Source organism: Vombatus ursinus, unplaced genomic scaffold (assembly GCF_900497805.2).
Source record: "Vombatus ursinus unplaced genomic scaffold, bare-nosed wombat genome assembly UNPS02014811.1, whole genome shotgun sequence".
Lineage (NCBI taxonomy): Eukaryota > Metazoa > Chordata > Mammalia > Diprotodontia > Vombatidae > Vombatus > Vombatus ursinus.
In genome coordinates this window covers 12202164-12223911 of record NW_020954589.1, presented here as the reverse complement: position 1 = coordinate 12223911, position 21748 = coordinate 12202164, and the positions used below count along the sequence as shown (strand labels likewise).

At 35.0% G+C, this 21748-nt stretch overlaps 1 protein-coding gene across 6 annotated transcripts in view; it reads left to right on the top strand.

Moving 5' to 3' along the window:
* FKBP5 (FKBP prolyl isomerase 5) overlaps positions 1-21748 on the top strand; it is a 178017-nt gene that overhangs the window by 69913 nt on the left and 86356 nt on the right. For 3 of the 6 annotated variants that reach the window (XM_027876214.1, XM_027876215.1, XM_027876217.1), the window contains exons 3-4: positions 17149-17274; positions 20011-20155. In XM_027876214.1, the coding sequence (XP_027732015.1) occupies positions 17170-17274; positions 20011-20155 (250 nt within the window). In that variant the 5' untranslated portion in view covers positions 17149-17169. Of the gene's footprint in view, positions 1-1913; positions 2033-17145; positions 17275-20010; positions 20156-21748 lie in introns of those variants that run through there. The other 3 variants (XM_027876218.1, XM_027876219.1, XM_027876216.1) reach the window with 3 other exon arrangements.

Sequence of the window (21748 nt, the reverse complement as noted above, 5' to 3'; positions counted from 1 at the left end):
GGCTTGAATATATCCCCCTTTTTCATATTGAGCCCATAGGTAGTTGGGGAGGGAATCCCCAGGTTAGAATAGGAGAACCTGATACATTAAAAATGTTAACCTGTAGAATTGAATGTGAATCAGTCAGTAGAGAGGGCAATGAGGAAGAAAGAATTTGAAGAAAGAAATTGGGAGTCATAGAATTCAGCTTCTGTTTTTTTCCCCCAGATTCATTGGTGAGGTTCAGGGAGTCCTAGTTGGTTAGGTATAAATGGGGTGGGAGTGACTGCAAACAACATTGCTTCTCTCCCATTAGGTTCATAGAATTGATACACATTCCTGTTCCCTTAATGGTACTCTCAATGGCTCTGGGAGATAGCCAGGATTTCTAATCATGAAGGTAAGGTTCTAAGTCGGATCAATCACATTGTGTTCAAATGTGCAGATTACTCAAGTTTATAGATACGAGAGGGAAAAAAATAGATTCAAGTTTTGACTGTCATTTCTGCTTTTTAAAAATTGCCATATTTGCCAATGAACTAAATAGTTATTAACAGCCACTTAGAATATTGGACCAGGAGTCAGGAAGACCTGAGATCATATCTGACCATAGACATTTACTAGCTATGTGACTCTAGGCAAGTCACGGAACTTCTGTGTGCCTCAGCTTCCTCAACTGTAAAATGGAAACGATAGTAACAGCACCTATCTCCCAGGGTTGTTGTAAGGATCAAATGAGATAATATTTGTAAAATGCTTAGCACAGTGCCTGGCACATAGTATGCACTATATAAATGCTTGTCTTTCTCCTTTCCTCCCTCCTTTTCTTCCTTTTTTTCTTCCTTCTTTCCTTATGCTTTAAAATATATTTATCTCATCTGCTTGTAAGAACAGCCTTCTGAAGTAGGTATTTCAAGGTACTCTGGGGATACAAAGAAAGGAAAATTGTGGTACTCACTCTCAAGGAGTTCTTGTTCTAATGGAGGAGACAACATGCAAACAACTATGTATATAATACACATCTACACACGTGTGTGTATATACACACAACATACATAATATACGTATATACATGCACATATGCACACAGAGAAATGAGAGCTAATCCCAGGGGGACGGCACTGACAATTCGGGGAAAGTGATAAAGGCCTCTTGCAGAAGGTAGGATTTAAATCGAGTGTTAAAGGAAGCTGGTGATGCTGGGAGGTAGAGGAATAGCAGGTGAGCAAGTGCTCACAATCACACAGAGGTGAAGTGTCTTGTTATGCTCACGGAGTAGTAAGAAGGCCATTGGTTCTGCAGTAAAATGTGAGAAGCCTGGAAAAGTAGTAAGGAGCCAGGTTGTAAAGGACTTTAAAACCAGAGGACATTTAATCCTGGAGGTAGTAAGGTACCACTGGAGTTTGTCGAATAGGGGAATTGTTATGGTTAGACCTGTGCTTTAGGGAGATCAATTTTCATAGTTAAGTGGAGGATAAACTGGAAGTGGGAAAAAAGACTTGAGACAGGGAGACTAACCAGCAGACTTTTAAAACCAAGTGTGAGGTGATGAGAGCCTGCAACAGAGTGATGGCTGTAGGAGGAGAAAGAAGGGGATGTATATGAAAAATATTGTGAACATAGAAACAACAAGATTGGGCAGTGGATTGGCTATATGGAGTGAGTGCAAGAGAAGAGTTCAAAGATGACACCAAGACTGTGAGTCTGGGTGACTGGGAAGATGGTAGTGCACTTGTCGGTAGTTGGGAAAATGGGGAAAGAGGAAGATAATGAGTCAGTTTTAGACATGTTGAGTTTTGAACATCCTGTTCAAATGTCCAATAGGCCATCAGTGTGATGGAGGTCAGGAGAGAAATTACGATCTAAAAATCATCTGAATAGAGATGCAAATTGAATTCAAGTGGTTTAATATCTGTTTTACAGGTGAGGAAATAAAGACCTAGAGAGATTATAACTTGTCCAAGGTCATATAACTAACAAGTGGCAGGATCACACAGATCTTCTGACTTCAAGTATAATGCATTTACCAAACTCTACCACAAAATAAGCTGATGTAAGTATTCCATAATGGAAATGGTACCAAAAGTATAAATTATAATACATAAGAAAATAAATACTGATTTTAAAAAGACCTGAGGTTTTTTTGGTTGGCAAATTGATTTTAAGAGAAACTTCCAGAGAACAGTTGATGAAATTTGAAGGCCATCTTATTTTTCTGTTATAATTCAGATGTTTGTTGACCATTACTTTGGAGAATTTGTACTTGCTTGGCACTTAGTATAACAGAACTGCATGTTCCCTTTCTGTTCTTGGGGTAGCATATTTTTTCATTTTCTGTGATGTCTTAGCTCAGAAAGCTTTATTGTAGGATTAATATCCATAGCTACATATTACCTTAAGTCCAGAATAAAGCTTAGAGTTGGAGGAAAAAGAGGAAAACTTCCCTATTTCTTTTTCTGTATGAATTGTAGGTGTTTACATGTACTTTTTATTGTCTTTGCTTCATTCATGCTTTTTAAACACGAGAATAAGAATACTCATCGCTTTTACAAAAATCTAGCAATCTTGAGTAGCATGAATTAGTATTGGGGGGAAAATTATTTAGCATTTATTGAACTTGATTCATTTTTCATTTTAGGTTTTCATTCTTTCAGGATTTAGTTTTTTAAGGAGAATTATATTTTCTTTAATGTTTATAAGTTCTGCTAATCAACTTTGGCCCAGGTATTTATTTTTATCTGAAAACAGAAAGTTCATAAGTTCTGTGAAAGCAGTCAGTGGTAACTTTTTTATTTTTTGCAAACTAGCTTTCCCATAGAAGATATTTAAAAGTTATCTACATATTCTTTATAATATTATATTTTATAGGTTATCACCTTCTCTGGGCTACTTCCCCAACTTGTACCCACATTCATGGGTCCCCAGAGGGTATCTGCTACTCTGAGATACAAGTGATAACCTGTGGGTATGCTCTTAACAGTCACTGTTTTTCCAGTTAATAATTATCCAGTCTATAAAATGTACACCTTTTGACCCAGCAGTACCACTACTAGGTCTATATCCCAGAGAGATCAAAGAAAAAGGAAAAGATACTATATGTAAAAAATATTTATAGCAGCTCTTTTAGTTGTGGCAAAGAATTGGAAATTAAAGGGATGCCTATCAGTTGGGGAATGGCTGAACAAGTCATGGTATGTGATCGTGCTATGTAAGAAAAGACAAGCAGGATGTTTTCAGAGAAATCTGGGAAGACATATTTGAACTGTTGTAAAGTTGAAGTGAGCAGAGCCAGGAGATCATTGTACACAGCAACAACAATATTGTATGATGATCAACTGTGAATAACTTAGCTATTCTTATCAATGCAGTGATCCAAGACAGTTTCAGTAGACTTATGATGAAAAATGCTATCCACCTCAGAGAAAGAACTTGAGTGTGAATGCAGTTTGAAACATACTTTTTAAAAAAACTTTCTTTTTCTTTTCTTTCTTTTTTTTTTTTTTTGGTTTATGTTCTTTTGTAACATGGCTAAATGGAAATATATTTTACATCACTGTACATGTAGAATCTGTATCAAAGTGCTTGCTTTCTCAAGGAGGAAGGAGGGGAGGAAGGGAGGGAATTTGGAATTTAAAAAGTCAATTTTTAAAAAAAAAATAGCCAGTAGACTAAATGCTTAGTTTAATAAAATAACATACTAAAGACAGTTAAAAAACATTCCCCATCAAAATCTGGGATGCATTCTTATACAAATTCATATGTAATTATTCATGGGAAGAGCCCAAATTTAGAGTACTGTGGTAAGTGAGAAACATGTAAGATAAATGCATGGCAGAGACTGCCCACAAATCCTGTGTAGAGCCTGGAATTTCTTTATTTCTTTGTAGTGTCCTCACTTAGCTTTCTTTGGGTGTATCATAGAGATGATGATGGGTTGTTCATCTGGGTTTCCAAGCTCTGTTCATCTCTATAGCTCAACTCTCTGTTGCTGATAATGGGTTGTTCATTTGAGTTTACAGGGTCTGTTCATCTACATGGTTCAACTCTGTGTTGCTGAGGCTAGCTTTCTCTAAATCATGGATTTAGTGAGTCCATAGCTAGTTCACATATCTGCTGCCAGATGTCTCATTCCTTGAAGCTGCTTCCTCCTTTGAATAATTTTTTTGTTTCTGGGCAAGTCACTACTAGACGCCATGGGGAAGGAAAAAGAAATCCTCCCCTTCAGAGGTCTCCACAAATCACTCTTTCTGAGTCAGAACTTCAAACTCTCTAGGACTTAGCTATTTCCAGGTTCATGGCTAATATGTTTGCTAAACCAATCATATTATTACTCTGACTCAAAGAAGTGTTCATACTTTTAAAAGGAATTTCCAGGTGTTAACATAATACATGATTACTTCATTACTTCTGTTAGCAACTCTTTGCTTTCTATGAATATGTCAACTGAGTTGGTAGGAGGAAGGGATCACATCTATTCTCCCACATATATGTATGCGTGTATGTGTACATGTATACACATATTTACACACATACACAAATGTGTATATGGAGGTGATTATTTAAATTACAAAAGATTTGTGACTTTATTCATTCTGGGTTCCTTTAAATAGGAGTCTTCATGGTGAGTAAAACAACATTATTTGCTATGTTTTGTAAGCATGTGGTTCATAAATCTTAAAATCATCATTTATTTAACAAAATCTACTTTGCGTACAACTTTAGAGAACCATATTTGTGATATAAAATGAATTACATTAATACTCTGTTTACCTGGAGGTCAGTTGCCCAGCAAACTCAATTATACTTCAACACAGACAGTAATAAATTTATTTATAGTTTTTATAGCTCTTTACAGCTTACGAGATACCTTTCTCCCAGCAACCTTGTGAAAATGAGAAGAACAAAATGAGCAAAATAAATTATGTAGTGTTCAGTTAGTAAGGTTTTTGTGTACTTTACTTACAAAAGACCTCACTTAACTTATTTACCCCCACTTTACATATAATTTTAACCACCTAATCTTACCATCCTTTAAAAAGAAGCAGATCAGAAGGTTAGGGGTTGGTATTTGGGGGGATTGGTGAGTGCTCTTAGAAACAGACCAGCAACAGTAATAAAAGGTGATTAACTGGAAGCCTGATAATGAAGGAGGAAAAAGAAATACTATAAAAAGCAGGTACAAGAAATCATAAAACACTGCAGCAGTATGGAACTACATAGCAGCAAGAATAGAGACAGAAAACCGTACAGTATATTAGTAGAGCCTAAGGGCATAGCTATTAGAGCACAGAATTAATTAATATAATGATAATTCTGAGTGATCAAGAGTAAATTAAATTATGTTCACTATCTTTCCTTTAAGAAAGTTCATCTTGGGGCCGCTAGGTGGCGCAGTGGATAGAGCATTGGCCCTGAAGTCAGTAGGACCTGAGTTCAAATCCGGCCCCAGACACATAACACTTCCTAGCTGTGTGACTCTGGGCAAGTCACTTAACCCCAGTTGCCTCACAGAAAAAAAAAAAAAGCAAAATAAAAACATAAAAAGAAAGTTAATCTTAGAAATAGTACTACTAAAATTTTCCATTTAGATATTGTTTTTTTAAAAAATTAAATGCAGTTACTTTGACAGATTATGACAAAGCAAACAATTACAAGCTGCTCTTTGACACATAAACCCACTTAAAAAAAACCCAATAGTGCCCATACTGTGTATGACTCATGGAACACTGTAATCTCCCAATTTATTTACTACACACACACACACACACACGTATTCATATAATAAATCAAGAGTACTGTGATACTTATTAATATACTTATGAACTCATATACTTATATATTCATATGTATTTATATTTAATGTACATTATCTATTCATATAGACACATATCCACATATATGTGTCTATATGAACTTTTTTCTCTCCCATTAGAATGTAAAATCCTTACTGGTAAGGACTGTTTTATCCTTGTACTTGAATCCCCAGTACCTGGCAGCATAGTAAGTCTTTAGTAAAAACTCACACTGAGGGAAAGACAAAAGGTGGCATATGTCAAATAAGTCAAACCCCTGCCACTATCTCAACCACCATTGAAAAAGCCCAAAGACTCCAATGCTACGAATTTTGGGAATGGTTGCATCACCCAGACCGGCCAACCATGCTTTTCCAGCTTGTCCCTGTAGTCATAGTTGAAGAAAGCAATTCGAGGTTCACATTAAATACCTAGCATGTAGATCCCCATCTTTATTTTTTATTTTTTATTTTTAAAGTTAAAATTCAGTTATTCACTATAATATATATATATAAAAACAACTTTAGCTTGTTGGCCATTTTAATTACATAGCCAAGAGAAAGAAAGCAAATATTCAGAAGTCATTTAAGGTGAAGAAATTCATTTTTATTTTAATAATATCATCAACCACTATTCTTTGTTGATCTCATCAACTCCCGTTGGTTTAATTATCATCTTTATACTTATGACTTCCATATCTACATATCTAACCCTAGTCTCTTCCCTGAGCACCAGTCCTACAATATCACCTGCCTGTTGGACATTTTGAACAAATTCATAGACATCTCAAACTCAGCATGTCTAAAACAGATCTCATTTCCTTTCCCCTAAAATGTACCTTCTTCTGAACTTCCTTATTGCTGTTGAGGTCACCAAAGTCCTTTAAATCACCCAAATTTACAACCTCTGAATTATCTTTCACACCTTATTATACACTTCAAAGTAGTTGTCAGATTTTGTTGATTCTCCCTCCATGGGGTCTCTCATTTCAGTCTTCCCTCTACTCCTATGTCTACTACCCTACCTTAAGTCCTCTTCACCAAGACTTTTGCAATAGCCTCCTAATGGAGATCTCTCTGTTTCAGCTTACTCTACTCTCTGGTCCATTTTCCACATCACTATCAAAGTGATTTTCCTAAAGCATGGATCTGACCCTGTCACTCGACTGACTTCCTCTTACCTGTCTTGTGTCAAATACTTCTATGTTTGACCTTTAAAACTCTTCACTGCCTACCTCCAAATTACCTTTCCCTGTCACTCTGCTGGCTTCCTCTTACCTCTCTTGTGTCATATACTTCTATGTTTGACCTTTAAAACCTTCACTACTTTCCAGCCTTGTTCTACATTACTTCCTTCATGTCCTCTTTGTGCCCTTTGGTATGATCAAATGTTGTTCTTCACACAGAATACTCCATCTTCCATCATTGTGTTTTTGCATAGGATATCCCCCATCCTGGAATACACTCTCTCCTCAGCTATACTTCTTAGAATCCCTAGTTTGTTTCAAATCAGAGTTTAAATGTCATCTTATGTATGATGCCTTTCCTCATCTCCCCAGCTGCCTACTGCCTGCACTTCCCATCAAATTCTTAGTTTTTATGAATTTATTTTACATATCCTTATGTACATGTTAACTTCCTCATCAAGTTCTCAGTTTTTATGAATTTATTTTACATATCCTTATGTACATGTTGACTTCCTTGAATGCTAGCAGGGATTATTTGTCTTTGTATGCTCAGCACCTAGCACAGTTTAGGTGTTTGATAACATATCTTTATATATCTCTTTAAGATTTACAAAGTGCTTTACATATATTATCTCATTTGATCCTCCCAGTAACCTTGTGATATGATATAGGTGCTATTATTATTCCCATTTCAAAATTTAAGAAACTGAGGTTTAGGGTAATGGGGGAAAGGAATTGGAATGATGTAAAATATTGCTAGAATACAGTACAGTAGTAGTAGGGAAAGAGGTTGTGGAGATAAGGGCCAGATTGTGGAGGTCCTTCAGCATCCCACTTAAGGTATTTATACTTTACATTGTAAATAATTGGGAGCCATTAAAAGTTTCTGAGAAGGAAAGAAGGTGGTAAAGGGTAAAGCAATGTTTGTCATAAGATCATAGATTTAGGAAGGGACCTTAAAGATCATCTAGTCTTCCCTTTTATTTTACAAATGAGATACTGAAGTCTAAAAAAGATGAAGGCTCTCTTGACTTCAAATCCAGTGTTCTTTTAATCATATGTGCTGCCTAGAAGTGCTGTATGGTATATAATATCACTTTCTTCATTATTTTATGCTATCTACCTAATATTATCCAGGCTACTCACTTACTATTGCAGGTCTCTTGCCATTCGTCTGGACTAAAAAATAGGCACATGAAACTTAAGTCAATTCTGTTTAACAACAATTATGAGACCTTTGGAGGGAGAAGACTAAACTTGTTAAAGAATTCATTTTTATTCATCTTTGGATTTTTATTATTTGTAGCTTTCTCTGTTTTAGGTATCTGTTATTGGAATTAGCTATTGGAAATTATGCTTATTTAAGTCTTTATGTCCTATTGCTGGCTACCAGTTAAGGTCAGAATGTATCAAGGACTTACTCTTGTCTTTAATTTTCTTGATCATCTGGAGACTGAAGAGCTGACAGATTGACTTGTACAATTGTACCTTTTGTCCAGATCTCAATTGGCTATTGTTCCCAAGACGCTAAAGTTTGACCCCACCCAGAAGGCTTTTTGGCATCAGAATTTTTCACCTTTAGCTGAATCTGTAATGGTGAACATTGATGAAGATAAACTGATGTTACTTACTGAGATTCTGTATATGTATATTGTTATGTGTTCAAAGCTATCAACATTTTGCTTCTATAGGTATTGGTTTGGTGTTATTCCTTGATAACTTGTCCCTAATGTGTTTATGAGCATTTCTTTTTAGGTATTGCTTTGGTCTGGTTATCCTTTGTATTCTTTGACATGCTTATGTGTTAGTGATGCCTGCTGCAGATGTAAGCTTCTAGAGGATGGAGACCAATTATCTCTACATGATTCACTTTGTACAGTTGTCTAGCCTAGCACTATGTATAACTATATTTATACATCTATATAATTCCATGAGAATGATTTAATGTTGTCTTTCACTTACTCTAAACCAGACATCTGAATTTTTTAAATAAAAGTTTGCTATAAAATTGACCTAGAATAGAAAAGCAAAGCAGCTCAACCCCAGGTGTGTGATCTTCCTGTTAAAGCAGCTCCCTTTTTAACATTTCTTGACACTACAGTGCTTGACTGGTATCTTTGGTAACACTTGGAATAGCAATACAATGCTGGACTTATAGTTTAGAAAACCTGAGATGAAATCCCACCTTAAATACTTATTACTACGTGACTGAGCTAAAGGAAGCTGAAAAGAGGCTAGTTACCCAATTGGGGGGCATTGTAGAGAAATTCTAGGAGAGACAGGAGTGTGGCTTGGAAAAGAATGAAGACATAACCAATCTGGCCCTCCTCTTTAAAGTGGTTTTGGAAGGAATTAGCTAATAAGGGAGGGGTGCGGGACTCCACAAGGGCAAAGGGTACTTTCAAAATGTGGAGTCTAGAACATAACAGAGAAATGCAGAGTCAGGAGTGAGAAGAAAGGAAAAAGAATGGAAATGCATCATCAAATGGCATAAAAGGAAGAAACCACATTAACACAGGAAGTGCAGGGCCTTGGTGTCTATTCTTTTTTGCAGAGCCCTCATAAAATTCATCTCTGGGAGATTCATCTATGCTGGAAGCAAACCCTTTTGCAGAGTTTGGTCTCACAAAGACATGACATCTCTGTTGGCCAGTCTTCTAGATTCCATAGGTTTCTTGCTTGACGGGCGTTTTTTATCTCTACCACCTCTAGCTTTAAGATATATGTAAAGAGCTTTTCAAACCTTTAAGGTGCTATTATCTAAAGTAAACTGTTATTAAAATAATCAAATTGATCTGTGATCTCTTTGATTTGAATGTTCCCTTCAATCTACAGATTGTAACCTATCTGTATTTGCACATCCTGTGATATTCCACAAATTCACATGGGGTCCCTCCAATGTACCGAGGACTTCCTTTGTTTTATCCTGATGATACACCGCTACTGTTGTGATGCTGAGGCAGTCTACCTATTATCTAAGCTGTTGCTATTGCTTTTGTTCTTTGGGCTCTGGTTACTTTTACTTTACTTTACTTTGCAACACAACATACAGCTCTTCCCATGTTTCTCTAAATTCTAATTATTTGTCATTCATTACGTTGTGAATATGCCATTACTTTCTTTTTCTTTCTTTCTTTTGTTTTTTTTTTGCTTAGGCAGTTGCCCAGGGTCACACAGCTAGTAAGTGTCAAATGTTTGGTCTGAGGTCATATTTGAACTCAGATCCTTCTGACTTCAGGGCCGGTGCTCTATCCACTGCGCCACCTAGCTGCCCCTCCATTACGTTTACATAGCACAATTTGTTTAACTATTCCTTTATCATTGGCCACATAGCTTCTTTCCATCTCTTTGTTTTAAAAATAATGTTGCTACAAATGTATTGGGATATACATGGGTCTGTTGTTGTTGTCGTTGTTGTTCCTAATAGCTTCCTTGGATTATAAACCCAGTAGTAGGATTACTGGGTCAGAGAATATGAATGATTTAGTAACTCTTCAAGCTTAATTCCAAATCGTTTTCTGGAATAGTTAGAACAATTTGCAGATCCTCTAGCGGTGAATTGGTCTGTCTATCTTTCCACAACTTACAGTGTTAGATTTTTACATCTCAGAATCATGAATTTAGAGCTAGAAAGGGCTTTAGAGATCATTTGGCCCAACACTCCCATTTTATATATAGGTGACCCCGAGTAATGATTTTCCCCTAGGAAATGTTTATACTTTAACCCCCCCCCCCCCGCCGCGTTGGGGAAACAAAGTATAAGTACCCTCTTTATACCTTCTTTAAGATCTTAGCACATATTCCTTAGATATTGCAATTTCATCAAGTGGGCTGGGGATAAATTAGTTGATTAGGGATCACCTGATCAATCTCCCCTGCTCCCCACTACATATGGAAGAGTAAACAGGTCCCAAAGATGAATTGATCAAGGTTACATTGGTAGTAAGAGAAAAGGTAGGAATCTAGGTTTTCTGTTTTTAAATCAAGTACTCTGTCCACCTTACCATCTTGTCCCTTGTACAGTATTTGTGAATTTCCTAAGTTTGAAGTAAAATTCTAAGAGTTGTTTTAATTTTCGTGTCTCTGATCATTAGTCATTAATGGCATTTTCCACATTAATTTGTGTTTGTTCTTTTGTAAGCTGTTTGTTGATATCCTTTGACCGTTTTTCTATTAAGAAATGACAATCAGGTTCAATTCCCTATAGACTTTGGGTGTCAGATATTAATTAGAGATGCTTTATGCAGTGACTTTCCTGAAGCCTGTATCTTCTTATTGTAGCTGCATTGTTCTTGTTTGTGCAAAAGCTTTTAAATTTTATATGATGAAAATTTTGTCTTTTATATTTTCTTCCTTGCTTGATTACAGATTCTTTGTATGTCCACAGTTCTGAGAAATAAAGCCTTCAATTACTTTATTTTGAATTGCTAAACTTTTCTAATTCAGGTATTTTATTCATTAGGATTTTATTGTGGTATATGTTGTAAGATGTTGATCTGAACCCATTTTTTGCCAAATTACTATCCACTTTTCTGTGGAATACTTGAAAAATAGAGTCCCTTCACCTACAGTTAGTGTTTGGATGTTTATTGCATGCTAAGTTGTTATAAACATTTGTTTCAATATCTGGTTTATTTAATCTATTTATAATTAATGTCTTAAATGTAATATAGGATATTTTCTATTCACTATTTCTCTTGACTTGTTCTTCTGTATGAATTTTATTATAATTTTGCCTAATTCTGTTGAAAATCTCCTTGGTAAGTTGATATAGAGCATTAAATCTTTAGAATAACTCGATTAGTACTATAATTTTCACTAGTTTGTCATTGCCTCACTATGATCTATTTCTCTTATTTAGGTCCTCCTTCATTTTTGTAAAAATTGTTTTGAGTTGCATTTATATAAATCCTGTTTGTCTCAGCAGGTAAACTCCTAGTTAGTTAGTACATTTAATTATTATTTTCAATAGTATTTCTTTTTCTAACTATTTTCGTGGTTTTTCTTGGGAAGGGGTAATATATAAAATTGTTGATGGCTTTTGGAATTTATTTTGTATTGTATTGTGCTTAAACTTGTCTAGATCAATTTTTTGTTTGATTTTCTAGAGTTTCCAAGTAAATTGTCATAGTCTACATATAATAACTTCTATATCCCCTTTACCCAAGCTTATTTCCTTAATTTCTTTTTCATTACTTATCGTGGTAGTTTGCATTTCTGACATGTCAAATGAGGATGATGATATTCACAAACTTCCTTTACCCTCAGTCTCCTTGGGGATATTTCTAGTATTTTTTTCTACATTAAAAAAGTTAATTTAGGGTTTTTAGGCAAATCCTTTTGATAACACTAAGAAAAGAGTCTGCTATTTCCATGCATTTTAGCATTTATAAATTACACAAGTGCTGAGCTTTGTCAAATACTTTTTTACATAATATGATTTTTATTTCTGTTATTAATGTGATTATGTTCATTGTTTCTTGCTGTTGCATTCTTGCGTCCCTATAATAAATCCAGTGAGGTTATGATGAGTATACTTTTGGATATTTTGCTATGATCTCTTTGCCTAGCATTTCATTTAACATTTTCTCACCAGTGTCTATTAATTTTGTTTTGTTATCATTTTCTCCATTATCTCTTCCTGGTCTGGATGTCAGGACCATATTTATGTTACAGAAGGTGTTTTTGGAAGATTCATTCTCCATTTTTGATTATTTAGTCTGTTTAGATTAGAATCATTAATTCACATTTTTTCCTATTGATTATACTTTTATTTCCTTATGATTTATAAAGAGTGTTTTTAACATTTCTGCATAAAAGGCAGCATGGTTCAGTGGATAGAGGAGCCAGTCTTGGAGGTAGGAAGACCTAGGTTCATGTTCTGCCTCTGATGAATACTGGCTGTACAACCCTGGACAAATCGTTTACATTCCAAGTTCTCTAGACAACTCTCAAAGTTTAATTTGTCAAGAACGTTTCAGCCTTCACTGGTAGAGGGAATTTTATCATCTGGGAATTCTTTTTAGAGGTAGTCCTAGTCCCTGTTCCCTTATGAATAAATAACATAGGGATTATTTATCATTTAAATGTTTGATAAAATTCACTTACAAAGCCATTTGGACAAGGAATTTTTTTCCTTTGAGAGCTCATTTATGACTTCATCATTTTCTCCTTCAGAAGCTGAAGTATTTATATTCTCAACTTTAGTTTGTGGTTTTTTTTTTGTAAAATTTGAATATCATTTGTCTATAGCTCTTCACCCTTTTCATTTAACTTTTTGATTTTGTTGACATAAAATTAAGGTTACTGATAATTGTTTTTTCATTCCTTCCATTTGTGAATTTTTTTCCCATTTTGGTGTAATTTTATATTCTTCTTAGTTTGTAATATTAAGGTAATGATTTTTTGATTTTGCTTGCCCTTTAAAAAAAACCTTTTATCTGTAGTAAGCTATTATGAAGAAGTCTATAATTTCTTATTTATCTTTGTGTTAAAATTGAGACTGAAAATACCACACTCCTCTTCTCCTTTCCTGTCTTGGATATATAGCAGTGCATTTCTGGATTTTCCCTGGTCCCTATCCTCCCCATATCTTGTTCTAAAAGATACCTGTACATTCTTCTCCCGTGAAATGTTAATTTACGAAGGCTAGAGTAAATGTTGTAGTTCAAAAATTTCTTAATACTTTTCCTTACCTTTGTTTCTTTGAATTCTTCACTCCTTTAATGTTGCCAAGATATTTTATCTTCGTTTAATGAATTGCAAACAAGATGAGAGTTTTAAAAAGTAGTAGATTTTTCTAGTCTAAGAAAAACATTGATTTTTGTTTTCGATCTTTTCTTGACAGTGTGTATTCATTTATTTCTCTTATGTTTCTTTTGTTTGAGTTTGCTGGTCAGAGGTCCTGTTCTCTTTGGTTTCTTCTGAAAGAACAACTCAAATTACTTGCTTTTGCTAAAAGTACATCTTTCATTGATTATTAAGTTCAATTTTAAGAGGATATTTTATTTGGAGATGCAAATTGTCTCATTTCCTTTTGTATAAATCCTTTATATAAGAAGAAAAAAAGTCCAAATTGTCCAATATGATTAATGTGATTACCTGTAATATTTGTTGTTTAATGTTGAAATTCTGAAACTTGATTGTGATATTTCTTGATAAATGTGGGATTTCTTTATTAGCCTTCTGTAAATTCCATTAATCTATATTTTGCTCTCTGTTTCAAATACTTCCAAGGAATTTCCTGCAATATGATTTTCTAGAAATTTTACTTTACTAAAAAAAAAAACCAGTGAATTCATATCTTCATATTCTTTAGGGTCAGTTGTCTTTTTTTTTTTATCTATTTTTAGTTTTCAACAATCACTTCCATACGCTTTTGAGTTTAACATTTTTCTCCTCCTCCTTCCCCTCCTCCTTCCCCAAGATAGTATACAGTCTGATATAGGCTCTACATATACATTCCTATTAAACCTATTTGCACATTAGTCATGTTGTAAGGAAGAATTAGAACCAATAGGAGGAACCACAAGAAAGAGGAAACAAAACACAACAGACGAAAAAAATAGCAAATAGTATGCTTCAATCAGCATTCAAACTCCATAGTTCTTTCTTTGGATGTGGATAGCATTTTCCATCATGAGACTTTTGGAGATGTCTTAGATCCTTGCATTGCTGAGAAGGGCTAAGTCTATCAAAGTTAGTCATTGTACAACGTGGCTGTTACTGTGTACAATGTTATCTTGGTTCTGCTCAGTTCACTCAGCATCAGTCCATACAAGTCTTTCCAGGTTTTTCTGAAGTCTACCTGTTCATCATTTCTTTTTTTCTTTTTTTTTTTCTTTTTGGTGAGGCAGTTGGGGTTAAGTGACTTGCTCAGGGTCACACAGCTAATAAGTGTCAAGTGTCTGAGGCCAGATCCTCTTGACTCCAGGTCTGGCTCTATCCACTGCATTACCTAGCTGCCCCGCTCATCATTTCTTATAGAACAAGAGTATTCCATTATATTCATATACCACAACTTGTTCAGCCGTTCCCCAGTTGGTGGGCATCCCCTCAATTTCCAATTCTTTGCCACCACAGACAGAGCTGCTATAAATATTTTTGTATACATGTAGGTCCTTTTTCCATTTGTATGATCTCTTTGGGATATACCCCTAGAAGTGCTATTGCTAGATCAAAGGGTATGCACATTTTTATAGCCCTTTGAGTATAGTTCCAAATTGCTCTCCAGAATGGTTGGATCATTTCACAACTCTACCAGCAATGCATTAATGTTCCAATTTTCCCACATCTTCTTCAGTGTTTATCATTTTCCTGTTTTGTCATGTTGGCCAACATGATAGGTGTGATGTGGTACCTCAGAGTTGTTTTGATTTGCATTTCTCTAATCAGTAGTGATTAGGGCATTTTTTCACATGACTGTAGATGGCTTTAATTTCTTCATCTGAAAACTGCCTGTTCATATCCTTTGACCATTTATCAATTGGGGAATGACTTGTATTCTTATAAATTTGACTTAGTTCTCTATACATTTTAGAAATGAGGCCCTTATCAGAGATATTGGTTGTAAAAATTCTTTCCCAGTTTTCTGCTTCCCTCCTAATTTTGGTTGCATTGGCTTTGTGCAAAAACTTTTCAATTTGATATAATGAAAATTATGCATTTTGCATTTCATAATGTTCTCTATCTCCTGTTTGGTCATGAATTCTTCTGTTCTCCATAAATCTGACAGGTGAACTATTCCTTGTTCTCTCAGGTTGCTTATAGTATCAGCCTTTATATCTAAATCATGAATCCATTTTGACTTTATTTTGGTATATGGTATAAGATTTTGGTCTATACCTAGTTTTCTGCCATACTCTTTTCCAGTTTTCCTGGCAGTTTTTGTCACAGTTGTCTTGACTTATACAATTTTATGTGTTCTTCCAATCTTGTTCATCTTTTGATCTTATTCTCTCAATTTCTCCTCTATTTCTATGCTTTACAATTCTAAATCTCATCTTTTTCCAGAAGATCTACTGTCTTAAAGAAATGATCTGTCTTTTCTTCTAAATTCTGTACTCTTTGCTTTTTTTGTTTCTTCATGGAGAGCTCTAATTTTTTTTTTTAACCTAATTTCCATCAGTATTGTTTTCATTTGATTCCCTTAGTGTACTTTAGAACTATTCTAGGTTCTTGGGTTTATTCCATTTAAGTTTCTGGGGTCCTACCAAGAGTTATTATAGTACTTTTCATTAGAGATGTTCAAATCAGTTTTCTTTAACTATAGCATTTATTATTTGTGTTTGGACCTTTTTATTAGTTGTTTACTTATGTCTCTAAATTTTTTAAATAAATCAACTTTCTACTCATTGTTCTAGGAGGTTTTTCCTTTGATAAATTCTTTCCAGCATCACTAGCATCTGGCGGTATCTGCTCTTTGCTTTTTAAAAAATGTATTTCTTTCTATTTTGAGATGATTGAGAGGTGCTGGCCTTAAATACTACCTTTCATACAGCCGTCTTTCTAGAAGTCCTTCCTGGCAAAATTCTGGAACTTGTTATTTAACAGATGGTGTGTAACTATCCAGAAAAATGTGTGGTAATAACCCACGTGCCAATTAGCATGATTTTATCAAGAACAAGTTATGCCAAACTAATCTCATTTTATGTTTTGACATGGTTACTAGATTTAGATGTAGGCAGTGTTATAGATACAGTTTACCTAAAACTCAGTTGAACATTTGATAAAACCTGTCATGCTGTCCTTGTGGGTAAGATAGAGTGATAAACTCTAGACAATAGCTCATATAAGTCAGCTCAGATCTGTTTGGATGATCCGTCCCAAAGAATAACAAATAATGTCTTTTGGATGTTAACTTGGAGGAAAATCTTTAGTGGAAAGCCTTGCATATAGGCAAGCATTTAAGTATTTGTTGAATTCTATTATGTGTACCTTAGATATGTCCCTAACCTTATGCTTGTTGGATATTGTAGAAGAGATTTTTAGTTAAGGACAGTTTGGACTGGATGACCTAGATTATGTTTTGATTATGTGAGTAAAGGCTAGCATGTTGGTCCCAGTGAAGAAGAGTCAGATATTAGCTAGGAACAGAGATGAAATGGGTTCATACATCAGAATTGCTTCCGAGCTGAACGATGAAGTAATTTTTTTTTCCTAGCTCGAATAACATTTGTTTCTTCTTAGCAGGGATTCTTCTTATGAAAGACAATGACTACCGATGAGGCCACCAAGAACGATGGAGAGAATCCAGCAGTTGCTCTTGCTGAACAAGGGGAGGACATTACTCCCAAGAAGGACCGAGGTGTCCTAAAGGTAAGTCACTAGTGAAGAATGCTGGGCAGATATGCTATATGCAGGATCTGAATGTATTTTTGTTTACCATTTTTTGTATACCATTTTTGTTTGTGAGAACAGAGTATCCATGGGGACAAGAGAGACATAAGGAAATGTCTATAGTGTTTTTAAAATAAGAAAGCATCAGTGAATTTTATTAAATTACCTAATCACATTTCATATTTTTTGTCTACCCCCAAAATAAAAAGGTTTTTCTTGGTAAGCAAGAGCCATTCCCCCTTTGAGAATTATAGAAGTGTACTAAAATTATAAAAAAATGAAAGTTTCAGGCAAAATTTATTTTAAAAAAGGAAAAGAAATTTAGCAAAGTTCAAAATCAGTGAACTTCAATATTAATACATATAGTGTTCCTGTATAGAGCGAGTTCTTGATATTCAATCAAATAATCAACTTGCCTTTAAACTTACTCTTCTATTCTACCCTATATTTAATATTTTCTGATATTTTACAGTGCTTTATAATTTAAAAATGCTTGTACATCATCCCATTTGAAGCTCACAATAACCTTTTGTTGTAGGCATTATGTTAATTTTATAGATAAGGAAACTGAGTGGGTATAAGAGACTTTTTAAGGTTTCATGGCTAAAATCTTCTAGTAGCGTTGAAACTGCATCTAGAACACAATCTTTTACCTAGTTGATGCTTTGCCCAGTAACCCACTGTTGTGTACAATCATTTTGCATAATCGAATTAATTTTCTTATCTATTTTGCTGATAGAGAATTATTTGGGCCACTTGGTTAATCAATTTGGTTATTTTCTTATCTTCATCCATAGCAAATGGAGATCTTTCTGAACAGGTTTTGTCCAGTTTTATTAATTTCATAACTCACTTCCCATATTTATAGGTATTGCTATTAACTTGTGCAAAAACAAATTTTGGAGATTGATTAGAGCTGTATGTGGAGGCAAATGCTGAATGCCTTAGATTTTTGTTGTGATATTATCTTCCTGAAACAAAACTAATGAAATGATGCTGTAGGCCCCTAAAGCTTTCTCAAGGTTTGAAGTTTCAGCCTAAGAATTCTTACTTGCCTTAATGCTTCATAATCAGTCATTCTGTAGAGGTTTCAAATTCGAATAGGAACAGGGCCACTAAACTGTACATAAGGATCCCTACTTTTTGCATATTGACTTAAAAATCACATATTAACATTGTCTATGATCTATTATATTTTTTTATTTATTTTGCTAAATATTTCTCCATTCCACTATCTGGTTTGGCCTCCACTTGGAAGTGTTTGACGCACCTCTGCTGTGACATGTCTGCTGTTGATAACTAGGCGTGAGATCATATGGCCATGAACTTAGAGGTTCAGATATTTCTAGCATAACACTTAATTGGCATTCAGTATCTAAGACTAGATCAGACTTTTCCATCTGAATTGTAAATCTGGGAACATGATGAGTAGAATATCTGGATTGGACAGGTTAATATAGTGAAACTTTTTTTTCCCTAAAAGCTCTGAAGTGACTGTAGAGATTCTCGCCTTCCAGAATATCAAAGATCTTGAACTGGGAAAATTACATATCAGAATCTTCTCTTTATGTTTCAGAAAAAAATAATTTAAGATAAATCACTAATATTTACAGACAATTCTACTCCTTAGAAAAGATGTAAGCCAAAGTGTTACTTTGTTTTTGTTTAGTTGTTGTTCAGTCGTGTCTGATTTTGACCCCATTTGGGGTTTTCTTGGCAAAGATACTGGAGTAGTTTGCCATTTCCTTTATCTGGCTCATTTTACAGATGAGGAAACTGAGGCAAACAAGGTCATGTGACTTGTCCAAGGTCACCCAGCTAGGAAATATCTTCCTGACTTCAGGCTATATCCACCTTGCCACCACCTAAGCTGTCCCATAAAGTGTTATCTACTGCAGAATAATTTTACATACATGATTGACAGAAGAAACTACACCACCAACACAGCTGGAATCAATTTTGTTTTCCCAGAACTGACCCAACACATTAGCAGCCTCCTCTGCCAAATACAAAACAAATAAATATTATGAATTTTATGATTACTAATTTTTTTTTCATAAAGTCCTTTTGGCATTTCCTTTACTAGAAAACGAATTGATCAGTATCATACTGTAGTTTTGTTAGTCTTTTCTATACATTGTGTGTATTATTCAAATAATGTGAACTATAACTAGTCATACCAGGAAGTAGGACTTTCTGAAATCTTAAACCTAGTGGGAGAATCTGCAATCAAATGCTGCTGTGTTTGGGTTGATGGACAATGTAAAGAGAAGTATGCAGTGAGGCTTTGTTTTAGGTGTTTCTTGGATGTCCTTGAATGTTTTGCTTCGTGGCTCAAATTGTATAGGAACTAACTCCCTGGTCTTTTGATTTGGGGTCAGGGAGTTTTTATTTTGAGAAAGGAGGAAATGAGTCCAGAAGAGTTTGAAAGACTCTTCTTTGAAATAAACAGTACAACCTGAAATGAGCTTAAACTGCAACGTAAGGGATTTAAAATGACTATAGGGAAGAATTTCTTGACAGCAAGGATTGCTGAGCAAGGTTGTGGTAAAAGCTGTTAAAAATAGGACAGATACTCATTTCTAATATTGTTTAACTATAATTTTGCCTAAAGGATTAAAAAAAAAGAGGACTGGATTACCTTTCTTTCTGACCCTTTTTTAATGGTCAGAAGTAGAAACACACTTCTTATTTCTTGATGTCTATCTTTTCTAGATTGTCAAAAGAGTGGGGAATAATGAGGAAATGCCAATGATTGGAGACAAAGTTTATGTCCATTATAAAGGAAAATTGTCCAATGGAAAAAAGTTTGATTCCAGTCATGATAGAAATGAACCGTTTATCTTCAGTCTTGGCAAAGGTAAGAGGCATTCTTTTGAGTCATGGATACACTTCTTAAATTTTTTTTATTAATGATTTGGATAGGAGGAGGAATAGACAAAGATTAGCCATGTTAAAGCAGGATTATTTTAGAATCTTAGGCATGGTGGTTATTATTTTCTCTTTAGATGCCTTTAATGTAGTCAGTTGATTAATTCTGTCATTTTTCTTCTGACAAGAAGAGGGAAAAATGACATGTAGTAAAGCTAGCCCTGTATATCTAATAGATGCTAGTGTTTGGATTCTATTATTATTATTTTGGTTCCTTCTTTCTGTAGGCTGAACTAGTTGTTCTTGCCCTCAGGAGAAGTTCACTGAACTTTTTTTCCCTTTGGGTATGGTGAGGGGAAAAGGGAAATTCCTATAGCCAACATCATTTCATTATCGAGTTTCATTATTGCCCTTTCCTTCTCTTAAGTACTTAGAATCTACAATTTAAGGACTTTGGTTTTTTTTTTTTTTTTTTTTTTTTTGGTTGGGCAATGGGGGTTAAGTGACTTGCCCAGGATCACACAATTAGTAAGTGTTATGGGTCTGAGGCTGGATTTGAACTCAGGTCCTTCTGAATCCAAGGCTGGTGCCACCTAGCTGCCCCTCAATTTAAGGACTTTGGCCCAACCACAGGAGTAGCTGAACACCAGGCTGAGGATTGAGATAGTCTATCCCCTACCTGACAAATAAAGTACTTAATGAAAAACTGATCAATTGAAACCCTCACTGAGCTTCCATTTACATTGGCACCAGGAAGTATAAGCTCTGGTGCCTTCTTCCATCTCTAATCCTATTCTTCCCTTCTAGTTGCCTTTGAAGGGTCCTTTCTATAGCCTGTGTTTTTTATTGTCTTCTGTTTGTGGGATTGGGAGCTTCATAGTTAAATTAGTACTTCTTGTGAGATTAATCTTTTTCATTGTATCCTTGTGCCTGAATGACATGGCAGCCAAGGTAGAATGAAAAGGAATTGCTTATTTAATAGATTACAAATTTTTCCTGAAAAAAAAAAATTGCCAGAAATAATAATATATTCAGTTTCTCTCTACTTAATAACTACAATGGTCAAATTTATGTCTTGTTTCATTTTGGTTCTTACAAGCACGGATGTGTCTCTTAATCGGTAGAACTGTTGCAATTTGGGAACCCTAAAATGCAAGGGTAAAGAGTGTAGTCTGCCTGAAAAGAATTTGACCACTCAAGCTTTTTTTGAGTCCAAGTAGTGAGTTTGTTAAAATATGAGTTGGGAGGGTGAGATTCGTAGTGAATCTACAGTATTTGTGATGCTAATGCAAGTGAGTCAGATTTTAAGAATCTGCTCTTTTGATGAAGATAAAATTTGTACTTTTATACAGAAAGACTGTGGGAAGATGTGGATGGGATCTAGGAGTGGCAACTAACCTGGGGTGGTCTGGAGGTAACAGAGAAAGGGTTCTAGATGGAATTAAGGAGTGGCAAGTAAGCTAATTAAGTAATCAAGGTGGGCTGGGGTGGGCCAGATGCCCTGGGCAGAGGCACTAGTGATCTGAGCTGTGTGGAAAAGTCCAGGGGCTTTTCCTTTTTGGGGCCCAGATCCCAAAGACAT